Source organism: Nematolebias whitei, chromosome 17 (genome assembly GCF_014905685.2).
Source record: "Nematolebias whitei isolate Nwh7 chromosome 17, NemWhi1, whole genome shotgun sequence".
NCBI lineage: Eukaryota > Metazoa > Chordata > Actinopteri > Cyprinodontiformes > Rivulidae > Nematolebias > Nematolebias whitei.
Window position 1 is genome coordinate 13586548 of NC_056514.1, and position 12622 is coordinate 13599169.

Here is a 12622-nt window from a genome sequence, read left to right on the forward strand (position 1 = left end):
GATGGATGGATGGATGGATGGATGGATGGATGGATGGATGGATGGATTCTCAGTCATCCAGGTCAAGATCAATAAAAAAAATAAACAAAAACAACTGGACTTTTATTCTGAAGAATAGAAGTCCAGTTTAAAAAAAAAAAAAAAACTGTTTTTTTGTACATCCCAACAGCTGTTTTTTTTTTATGTACTATATGAATAACATATATTTGATTTGAAGATTTATTCTTGGAAATCAAGAGAACATTTCCATGGTGTGCAGAACATTTTTGATGTGCTGTTATGTAAAAAGAAATATGTAAACTTCAGAGCAGCCAGCTGAATGGGTGAGAATGAACACAGAGCAATGTGCTGCAGGACCAAATGTGGGAACCAGAGCTGTTAGCTAGGCATAGCTTAGTAACACAACAGCCATAACAGCACTTTACTCTCTCTCTCTCTCTCTTTTTGCTTGTGTTTGAATGACACAATGGGATTGTTTACAACTGTAGTTCCACGCTCAACACAAAGTTAGACATTGCTGTTTTTGTTGTTGTTTTTAACGTCTAAAACTTGTCTCTAGGCCACCTCTGTGACTCAGTAATCAGACTGAATGGCATAACAGCCACGGCATAAATCGTGTCCCAGATTTGGTGCTCATCTATGAGAAAACCATGGCTATGTTTCATTCACTGACTGACTGAATGGCTGGCACTCACTCACTCTATTGTGGTAGCTACATAGAATCGGAATCAGAATCAGAATAAGCGTTATTATTATTGCACCGAAGTATGGCGAGATTATATTCTGTAGTCGTCCGCAAGATGGGTGGAGTGCACATGGCTGCAGCTCCTAGGAGCGAGGCTCCTTATTCTTTAGATAGAAAAGGGGAAAGACATGAGGAAAGGATAGTGGTATTATAAAAAGATCTCTTCATATTTTGTCCTTGTCAGGACATGATTTAAGACATCAAAAAACTCTACCAGCAAGCACATTTATAGACACATTACTTCTTGGTCCATGGAGTGTGGAACTCAAGAGACACAGCTGAGCTGCATGTGTTTGTACCGGCAGTTAAGAGCCGAGCTGCACCCGCACCGGCAGCTCAGAGTGGGGTGGGGGGAGAGAAAAAAGCTGAGGTGTGATGGTGGGGGGAGGGAGAGACAGTTGAGCCAGTGTTGCCAGGTGTACAATAATTATTGTATTTGTACGACAATTTTGCCCTCTGTACGATGTACGATCAATAATCCCTAAAAAGGCCAAATATACAATAATTTGACCATTCCGTGAATGTGTGGTTGTAATCGGTTGTCATCAGCCTGTCGCAACTGTCTATCGGAGTTTTTTTGTGAACCCTGAAGGCATCTGTGTCTGCAAACAGATGTACGATTGGCTGGAAATTCCAGCCAATCGTGCTTTTCTAAATGTTACCTACGAGTGACGTGTTTGCGTTTGCCTCAGAACAACGGCCATGATTGGCTGAATAGTCCGCTGCGCCCGCCTCATGAGTGAGGAAAAGAAAAGAAGAAAAGTAGAAGCAGAGCCAGTCTGGAAGCAGGCCCATCACTACTATGCATAAATAGATTTCTTATTTTGGTTATGATGGGTGTACGATAATTTTCTTCAAAATACGATAATTTTATGTCTCTAGTACGATAATCCTACATTTCTCACCAGGCAACACTGAGTTGAGCTGTCACTGTCTGTAGCCGCAATTTAGAGCTGGATGGATAAACGCAGCTGAGCCGCGCATTGTTTGTCATTAGCATTTAAGCTAGCTAGTACTGTGCCCAGCTAATTAGCATTACGCCAGTACCGACAGGTGGATGGAGGAGTGTGCAGTTCAGTTTGGTAGTTTGGCGCGCTCGGTTCAGTTAAGGGGGTGGGACAAACACTGACGTACAAAACTTACGTCATGAAATTAGCATATCATGATATCATTTATTTTCCCGGGTAAGCCTTTTTTTACTGGTATTATCGTGAACGATATGATATGGCCCATCCCTACACATTACATATGCATTTGACGGCAAGATGGTGAGATTTGTCCACGAAACACTTCCAGATAGCATCATAGTCCTGATAAGATGTTAATGTGTCAGCCGGTACAGCTCTGATAAGAACCATTTAAGGAACACCTTCATGTTTTTACATTTTGAACACTACTTGCAGCATCAAAGCTCATGCTCAAAAATCCAGGTAATAAATCCAACAAAGTTAAGTCAAATCATCCGGACTTTGTTTTTTTTGGGGGGCAAAACATTTCACACTTCATTTAAAGGACTTCATCAGTCCAAAGAGCCACAACAAACTCAGTCCCACAAGCAGCACACACACGGTGGACCAACCAGTTTGCTGGTGATAAGTGGTTTCTGGGATTCACCCCCTCCTCCGTCGACTCCTCTGAGGCAGCCATAGCCAAAGTGGTTCAAAACATGAACATTCACACTTGCAGCATCATTTTTAATTATGTGCCATGTATGCACGGCCGTGTGTCGCACATTTACTTGTTTTGGTTTATACATTTCAAACTGAGTTTCAATTCATATTTTTCCAATATTTTCTCTGAAGCTCAGGCAGAAAAGGGGATAAGTCAATTTAAATTAGAGATATCTTGATAATTCAAGGCATTTTCAACAAGCTGAAAGTCACAACGATGAACTGTGAATGTTATCATTAGCCTAAATTATCCTGCTGTGGTCTTATTTCCATCAATGTACAACTTCTGGACACTACTTTTAACTGTGTGACCAGCTTCTAGAGCATAATGCACTGGAAGAAAAACAATGTTACAATTTTGAAGACAACTATAAAATGGATTTATCACAGTTTTGCTCAAAACTATAAAATATTCAGTGAGATTTGGTAGGGCTCAAAGTATGTTTGACTCTCAACTACCACATGTATATTTGGCTTGTCTGTAAATGTGACTGAACTATAGCCATTTTTGTGTAGGCTAGGGTAAATAAGTTGTGGCATCCATCTTGAACTGGGTGGGCTCCAAATGTCAACGAGTTTTGGATGTACAGTCAAGTTTTACTAAACTCATTCAGTAGTTCAGGAGACATTTTGTTAACATTAATGACAAGCAAACACATGCACACACACCTTGGCACACTCAGACATGGTTGAAGACATTATTGGCCTTACTCTTCAGCAGCGGGCAAAATGAGTCAACCAAATAACAACACCATAACATGGGTGGACCTGTGAAATTTCTTGAGTTTGAGTTGTCTTGGAGAACTTTATGTGACTCATAGATTATTGTCACAAAATGTCTTTCAGTTTAGACTGCAGAATGAATTTTACCTGAGATGACAAATGAAAAAAAAGCAAAAACAAAAGCAAATACAACATAATTCACTTCTCTAAGAGAGGAAGGGAATAGTGGCTGTTGCATCTATGGATTTGGATCCTTCAAAATCAATAAAAAACTTCAAACTCTATAACTGTTGTGTCAGGACCACACAACAGTTGACATTTCAGTTTGTGTCCCATAACAGTAAAAGTAAAGGGGGACTCAAAAGGAAGGTCTCTGTTTATTTTCCCATCACGCAGCAAAGAGGGGAAGTTGAACATACCCTCCACCCGTCCTCTCTCGGTCTGTCTTGTGAGCATTATAACTTGAAAAATAAATGGGATACCAAATTCCAGTCTCTGCAGCTACATATGGGCGTAAGAAAGGCCACTATCGTAAACTGGGTAGTCAGTGTCAAAATCCAAGATGGCCTCCACCAGCCACCGAATAATTTGAGGAAACTATGTTTCTAGGTTTTATGCCACTTAAAAGTATAGTTGATTTGGTCACAAACAAGCAATATGCTCACCTCCATTTTGGTGAGTAGATCCATCTAGACATAAGAAAGATCACTATTTAAAACTGACTTGCCACGTCAACATCCAAGATGGCTACTACCAGAATACTGTATATGTAAACCGACCACGTCTATCATTTGAGGAAACTATGCTTTCTAATTTTATATTTCTTGAAAATATAGTTTCCTCAAATGATTGGAGTGGCCAAAGACTAATCTGTGGCCAGGGCCACCATTGTCCACGCCCTGGCTCCACCATCACACCTGGTGGTGGATAAAAAATGCTCCCTCCACGTGCCAGGATCTATCACTCTGCGCTGATTCAGACAAGCAAAAAATAATAATAAGCTAATAAAATTGCTTGGCAATGGGGGACATTGGTGTACAGTTTGTTAGATTTTTGTGCAGGGTCCTGGGGGCCTGGTGTCTATCTGCTGCAGTCACTGGACAAAAGGCATGGTACACCATTGTTACCACTACCTCTGTTCACTCATAACTCCTACACACTTGTATATGTTGCAGCAAAAACTTTAAGATTTACTTGCATTCCTTGTTCAGTTCCAGTCCAGAAAAATATTAATCTCAAAAACTACAAAGTTTTATTGTTCAAATCCCTCGGCGACGGGGGCCATCGTTGTGCCACTTTTAGTTCTAGTTTTAAAACATATTCTTTTTATCTGTTGCAAATTTTCACAACCTATGTAAAACTCCAGTTTTACATTCTCAATGTTTGGTTTTAGCTCTGAATCACCCTATTTTTTAATTTGTTAAATATGTATGCAATCCAAAAAAGTTCAATCTGGTCCTCTGGACATTCAAAAAAAAAACAAAACAACAATGTATGCAATGTTCTGTGACAGAATAAATAAACATAAATGCAGCTATTGTTCTGAAATGACTCTTTTTCGTGAGGAAATCCTTCATCATTTGCTGCATTTGTGACATCCAAGAACAAACTAGAGCTCGGGGAACAAAGCTGCCCACGTACCTGTCTGTCAGAGGAGTGATGACTAATCTCGGCGTGTTGCCCAGATATTCATACGAGTACAGAAACTGGGCATCACATATGTTGGCAAAACAATGCTTCTGCATTTCATCCCAGCGATGTCTCAGCTGAGAGAGCCACACGAACGCCTGAGAATTCTCCACCTTATACAGAAACAAAAGAACCAACCGTTGGTGCCAAGACTGGAGATGAAGCCCAAAATAATCCATGCTTTTCCAGCCTGTAATTATGGTAATGACATTGTCTGAATATCTGGAGAGCATTGCTCAGTGGTGATAGCTTGAGTTAAAGCAGCAGTCACAGTGAGGAACTAAAAGTGAACGGGGCTTTTTCTTCTCACCTTCTGAGCCACCATTTTGGCCACCACATCTCTGGCGTGGACGTCGATGGTGCAGATGGTCATGACCTTCTGCCGATCTTCGGGCGTGAGCTGGCCAATCAGCATGGAGATCAGGGCGTTGAGCTGGGACACATGCTTTCTGTAGTACTCTCTCATGGAGATGTCGTAGCCTTCCTCAAGACGAGCAAAAGCCATGTTGACATCGGACGTCCACCAGATCTGAGAGCAGGTCAACGCAACCTGAGTGAACGAGGACATTTCAGACAATGAAGACGAGACGGAGGGCACATTAAAGTTGTTTGTATAGATAAATTTGTTCTACTGACAAAATCTCAATGTGTTATGAATGTTTCAGATTGATTTGAAAATAGAAATATAAAGTTTTTGGTTGCAGTCTCTGTGGTCACATTTGGAGAAGCCAATTTTTAAATAGTTTTAAAACTTTCTTGCAAAGGCTGTTTAATAAATAGTTGCTAACAGTTGCAGCCAGTGAGATACTGACTTAACATCACACATGCACCTATTCCGTAATTAAAGATAATTTAATCATGAAAAAAAAACAAATAAATAAATGAATTTAGCCATATTCTATGTAATGTTAGGCCCAAAGTAATAAATGTTTGGAATGAATATCGATGCATGCTCAATAATTCAGGTAGAAAAATAAAAAAAAATTAAGTCTGGTCCTCTGGTCATTCAAAAAAACAAAACAAAGCAAAACAACAACAACAACAAATGTAGAAACGTTCCATATTTCATCTGAAAGACTTCTTCAATCTGAGCTGCTGTATTCAGCTATTTATAAGACAGCTCTTTACAGCACCTCAGACTGAAGAAGTCTTTCGGATGAAAGACGAAACATTTCTAAATTTTTTGGTTGTTGTTGTTGTTTTGCTTTGTTTTTTTGTTTGTTTTTTTTTAATGTCCAGAGGACCAGATTTAACTTTTTAAGATGTTTGGAATGAAGTAAAAGTTTTTTTTTTTTTCTGCTGTCAACAATGTTCTGTTTTTCCAGGCTCTCTGGGTTCCTTCAAATAAAAAAATGTGCAGATTACATTAAATATTGATAAGTGTAAAAAATTGTCTGGCTCCTTTGACTATATGTCTGGTCATGTGATGGAAAGGTGTATACTGCATTCAGCTAAATTGCTGCAGAAGATTGTCAGATCCCCAGGACCCTGCACAGAAATTGAAGTTAACAAGCGGTAAGCCGATGTACCCCCCACTGACTGATTTAGATTTTTCACCACCTCCAGCCAGAAGGTGGTGAATGGTGGCGTTGACCACCGTCGACTAAACTTTGACCATCCCAAGGGCCACCATTAATATTTGAGGAAACAATGATTTTAGGCAATATAAAAATTAGAATGCATAGTTTCCTCAAATTATAGGAGTGGTTTGTTTATACACACTAACATATAAAAAAATAATATATGTATGTATGTATGTATGTATATATATATATATATATATATATATATATATGTATATTATATATATATGTATATTATATATATATGTATATTATATATATATGTATATATATATATAGTCTAAAAAGGTTAAATCTGGTCCTCTGGACATTCAAAAAAACAAAACAAAGCAAATCAACAAAAAAATGTAGAAACGTTTCGTCTCTCATCCGAGAGACTTCCTCAGTCTGAGGAGCTGTATTCAGCTCAGTCTCTTAAATAGCACCTTCTCTTGAGCATGCATCAGGATATATATATAGTCCCTCGATACTCTGCGGTTTGACTTTCGCAGTTTTTCACAGTCAATTTTAATTACTCACATGATTGGAATGGTTCGAGATAAGAAGTTAATGAAAACTATAAAACTTTGGATAGGCGCCGCCATTTTGTACTTTTCTTTCAATAAGTCTATACTGTAATGCCAGTTAAAGAACTACACTACCCAAAAGCCAACAGTGCTTCCAACTGCTTACTTCTGCTGAAATGGAGAGAACATTTTGCAATGCAAATCTACCCTGTCTGTTAGGCTTGCAGAACTGGCAGGAAAGTCGCAAATAATCCTGAAGCTCAAATATCCACATGCACATCAACCGGGACGTGGAGGTGGGCTTCATGCTGCATGGTAGGTCTGCCGAACAGGAACCAAGCTGTTGATCTGCAGAGATGGTGAGTAAAAGTTTGCAGTACTGTGCAGTTCATGCAGCACCGTGGCGCAGTTGGTAGAGCTGCCGCCTCTCAGCGCAAAGGTTAACCTGGTTCAAATCCCAGCCGGGGGGCCTTTCTGGGTGAAGTTTGCATGTTCTCTTCGTGCATGTGTGGGTTTTCTCCAGGTACTCCACTTTCCTCCCACAGACCAAAAACATTAATGTTAGACTGATTGGTAACTCTAAATTGTCTCTGAGTGAGAGAGTGAATGGTTGTTTGTCTTGTTTGTCTCTACGTGTCCCTGTGATGGACTGGAGACCTGTCCAGGGTGTACCCCACCTCTTGCACAGTGACTAATGGATATCGGCAACAGTGACCCAAAAAGGAAGAAGCGGGTAAAGATAATGGATGGATTGATGTGTAGTGCATATACAGTACATGTGTTGTAGAAATTATGTAAAATTAAGAGTTTAGAACATTCTTAAGAATATTGCAAGAGTGTGGGAAGGGTTTATAAAGCCTTAAAACAACAAAAAAAAAAACCGAAATAAATATAGCGTTCCTACTTGGCAATTTTCACCTATTGCGGGGGTGTCTAGAACGTAACCCCCACGATAATTGAAGGACTGCTGTGTAATGATGGATGAGCCATGCGTTGTTTATTTAAATTGGTTATTTTAAAGGATTTTGCACAATGTGTGAAACACACAAGTGCAGTGGAAGCTCCCTGCTGCAGCTGATCAGCTGATTATATATATATATATATATATATATATATATATATATATATATATATACAGTGAGGAAAATAAGTATTTGAACACCCTGCGACTTTGCAAGTTCTCCCACTTAGAAATCATGGAGGGGTCTGAATTTTTTATCTTAGGTGCATGTCCACTGTGAGAGACATAATCTAAAAGAAAAATCCGGAAATCACAATGTATGATTTTTTTAAATAATTCATTTGTGTGTTACTGCTGCAAATAAATATTTGAACACCTGCCAATCAGCAACAGTTCTGGCCCTCAAAGACCTGTTAGTCCTCCTCTATAACGTCCACCTCCACTCCACTTATTATTCTAAATTAGAAGCACCTGTTGGAGGTCGGTAGCTACATAAAGACACCGGTCCACCCCACACAATCAGTAAGACTCCAACTACTAACATGGCTAAGACCAAAGAGCTGTCCAAAGACACCAGAGACAAAATTGTAGACGTCCACAAGGCTGGAAAGGGCTACGGGGCAATTGCCAAGCAGCTTGGTGAAAAAAGATCAACTGTTGGAGCAATTAGTAGAAAATGGAAGAAGCTAAACATGACTGTCAATCTCCCTCGGACTGGGGCTCCATGCAAGATCTCACCTCGTGGCGTATCAATGATCCTAAGAAAGGTGAGGAATCAGCCCAGAACTACACGGGAGGAGCTGGTCAATGACCTGAAGAGAGCTGGCACCACTGGTTCCAAGGTTACTGTGGGTAATAAACTAAGACGTCATAGTTTAAAATCACGCATGGCACGGAAGGTTCCCCTGCTTAAATCAGCGCACGTCCAGGCTCGTCTTAAGTTTGCCCATGACCATTTGGATGATCCAAAGGAGTCATGGGAGAAAGTTATGTGGTCACATGAGACCAAAATAGAACTTTTTGGTCTTAATTCCACTCGCCGTGTTTGGAGGACGAAGAATGATGAGTACCATCCCAAAAACACCATCCCTACTGTGAAGCATGGGGGTGGGAGCATCATGCTTTGGGGGTGTTTTTCTGCACAAGAGACAGGACGACTGCACTGTATTAAGGAGAGGATGACCGGGGCCATGTAGTGAGAGATTTTGGGGAACAACCTCCTTCCCTCAGTTAGAGCATTGAAGATGAGCTGGGTCTTCCAACATGACAACGACCCAAAGCACACAGCCAGGAGAACCAAGGAGTGGCTCCGTAAAAAGCATATCAAGGTTCTGGAGTGGCCTAGCCAGTCTCCAGACCTAAACCCTATAGAAAATCTTTGGAGGGAGCTCAAACTCCGTGTTTCTCAGTGACAGCCCAGAAACCTGGCTGATCTAGAGAAGATGTGTGTGGAGGAATGGCCCAAAATCTCTGCTGCAGTGTGTGCAAACCTGCTGAAACACTACAGGAAACCTTTGACCTCTGTAACTGCAAACAAAGATACTGTACCAAATATTAACATTAATTTTCACAGGTGTTCGAATACTTATTTTCAGCAGTAACACACAAATGAATTATTAAAAAAAATCATACATTGTGATTTCCGGATTTTTTTTTAGATTATGCCTTTCACAGTGGACATGCACCCGAGATGAAAGATTCAGACCCCTCCATGATTTCAAAGTGGGAAAACGTACAAAGTCGCAGGGTGTTCAAATATTTATTTTCCTCAGTATATATACATGTATATACAGTGCCTTGCGAAAGTATTCGGCCCCCTTGAATTTTTCAACCTTTTGCCACATTTCAGGCTTCAAAAACATAAATATATAAAATTAAAATGTTTTGTGAAGAATCAACAAGTGGGACACAATCGTAAAATGGAATGAAATTTATTGGATGTGTCAAACTTTTTTAACAAATAAAAAACTGAAAAGTGGGGCTTGCAATATTATTCGGCCCCCTTGCGTTAATACTTTGTACCGTCGCCTTTTGCTGCAGTTCCAGCTGCAAGTCTCTTGGGGTTTGTCTCTATCAGTTTTGCACATGGAGACACTGAAATTCTTGCCCATTCTTCCTGCAAAACAGCTCGAGCTCAGTGAGGTTGGATGGAGAGCATTTGTGAACAGCAGTCTTCAGCTCTTTCCACAGATTCTCGATTGGATTCAGGTCTGGACTTTGACTTGGCCATTCCAACACCTGGATACATTTATTTGTGAACCATTCCATTGTAGATTTGGCTTTATGTTTTGGATCATTGTCTTGTTGGAAGATAAATCTCCGTCCCAGTCTCAGGTCTCTTGCAGACTCAAACAGGTTTTCTTCCAGAGTGGTCCTGTATTTAGCCCCATCCATCTTCCCATCAATTCTGACCATCTTCCCTGTCCCTGCTGATGAAAAGCAGGCACAAACCATGATGCTGCCACCACCATGTTTGACAGTGGGGATGGTGTGTTCAGGGTGATGAGCTGTGTTGCTTTTACGCCAAACATATCGTTTTGCATTGTGGTCAAACAGTTTGATTTTGGTTTCATCTGACCAGAGCACCTTCTTCCACATGTTTGGTGTGTCTCCCAGGTGCTTGTGGCAAACTTTAAACAACACTTTTTATGGATATCTTTGAGAAATGGTTTTCTTCTTGCCACTCTTCCATAAAGGCCAGATTTGTGCAGTGTACGACTGATTGTTGTCCTATGGACAGACTCTCCCACCTCAGCTGTAGATCTCTGCAGTTCATCCAGAGTGATCATGGGCCTCTTGGCTGCATCTCTGATCAGTCTTCTCCTTGTTTGAGATGCAAGTTTAGAGGGACGGCCGGGTCTTGGTAGATTTGCAGTGGTCTGATACTCCTTCCATTTCAATATGATTGCTTGCACAGTGCTCCTTGGGATGTTTAAAGCTTGGGAAACCTTTGTATCCAAATCCAGCTTTAAAATTCTCCATGACAGTTGTAGTGAACTAGGCCTGAGGTCAAATCCTGACCTTAAGGACCTTATGGGACAGAAACTGTCATTTCATTGATTTGAATCCAGAAATACAGGTTGACCCATCCTGAGACTTTCTTTCTTGAATTAATCAAGTGAAAGAACACTACTTTCTATTATCATTACTATTTTACAAATGTTTGATAATCAAATTGTGTTAGTTCAAACCATTTTTAAATGTTGAAGTGAACTAATCATTTTTAATTCAACTGTGAAACAGTAATAATGATTGTTAATCCTCATTCAAAGTAGAAATCAGGTTAATGATGCATTGTCTGATTTTCTGTCTTCAATGAGCAAGTTGTGTAAGTTGGTCAAAGTTCAAGTTTCGGTCAACTGCAAGTTTACTGAAAAAGAAATGTCATGTTTAACTTTTACAGAAAGATACTAGAGAATTGACTCCACGAAGTCTGAGTTCTTCATAACAATCTTCTGTCTGTTCTTAAACACTTAATCTTTTTCCTTGACTTTTTAATAACACCTTACATCACAAAAACACACCTCTGTTTGGTCCATCGACCAATCAGAAAGTCCTCAAATGAACCGGAAGTGACCCTTTTTAAAAGGTGCACCACTTCCTAGTTCACAGCAGTTCCAGAGTTCAGAAGGCTGGAATTCAGGATGCTGGAGGAAGAAAAATAAGCTGAACGGGAGAAGATCAGGGGAATTATGAAAAGTCTGTTCTGGATGATCTCACGACTCCTGAGGTTTAGCTGTTCTTACGGAGACGCTGGAAGAGTTGAAAGGAAAGCTCTACACCAACGCTGAAATTATCATCTGCAAAGGTAAAGAGTCGATCTCAACCAAAGTGTACCGTGGGTTAAGCTGGTCTAGAAGGAGCGTGTCGTTCTGGTTAAAACAGACAAATTCCCTCACCCATCTCTCTCAAGATAAACTTCATTTTCCATCTTTAAAATTCTTCTATCCTGCTAGCAAATTAATCCAGATATTTTCAGAAATGTCTGTTGTGAGGCAGGGAAACAATCGCCGTATTGTTTCCTCCTTGTAAAACTTGCTAAATAAGTGTTGTTGTTGAAATCAATTGCCAAATTAATATAAATGTATGATGTGTTTAAATCATTTTTAAATAAATGACCCACTGTCGTTGGTGAGTCAAAGATAAACACGTTTCCGTCCACATTTTATTAAAGTCAATGCACGTCATTATACAGTCCAGAAAAATGAAAGAATCCGTTTAATTTATGAATATATGACAGCATATGTTCATCTACACAGTATCCCGGACCTGCCTGGTGTGTTCCTTGGTCTTCATGATGCTCTATGCACTTTGAAGAGAACCCTGAGACTATCACAGAGCAGGTGCATTTATTTGGAGACTTGATTACACACAGGTGGATTCTATTTATCATCATCAGTCAATTGGGACAACATTGGATCATTCATAGATCCTCACTGAACTTCTGGAGTGAGTTTGTTGCACTGAAAGTAAAGGGGCCAAATAATATTGCACGCCCCACTTTTCAGTTTTTTATTTGTTAAAAAAGTTTGACACATCCAATAAAATTCATTCCACTTCACGATTGTGTCCCACTTGTTGTTGATTCTTCACAAAAAATTTAGATGTTATATCTTTATGTTTGAAGCCTGAAATGTGGCAAAAGGTTGAAAAGTTCAAGGGGGCCGAATACTTTCGCAAGGCACTGTATACAGTATATATATATGTGTGTGTGTGTGTGTGTGTGTGTGTGTGTGTGTGTGTGT

At 39.9% G+C, this 12622-nt stretch overlaps 1 protein-coding gene across 1 annotated transcript in view; it reads right to left on the reverse strand.

Annotated features, from left to right (window-relative positions):
- The window catches only part of dnah9 (dynein, axonemal, heavy chain 9), a 428033-nt gene that overhangs the window by 336584 nt on the left and 78827 nt on the right, over positions 1–12622 (reverse strand). The window contains exons 31-32 of the mRNA XM_037691599.1: positions 5138–5377; positions 4780–4940 (exon numbers count right to left, since the gene is read on the reverse strand). Coding sequence (XP_037547527.1) covers positions 4780–4940; positions 5138–5377 — 401 coding nt within the window. The remainder of the gene's footprint in view (positions 1–4779; positions 4941–5137; positions 5378–12622) is intronic.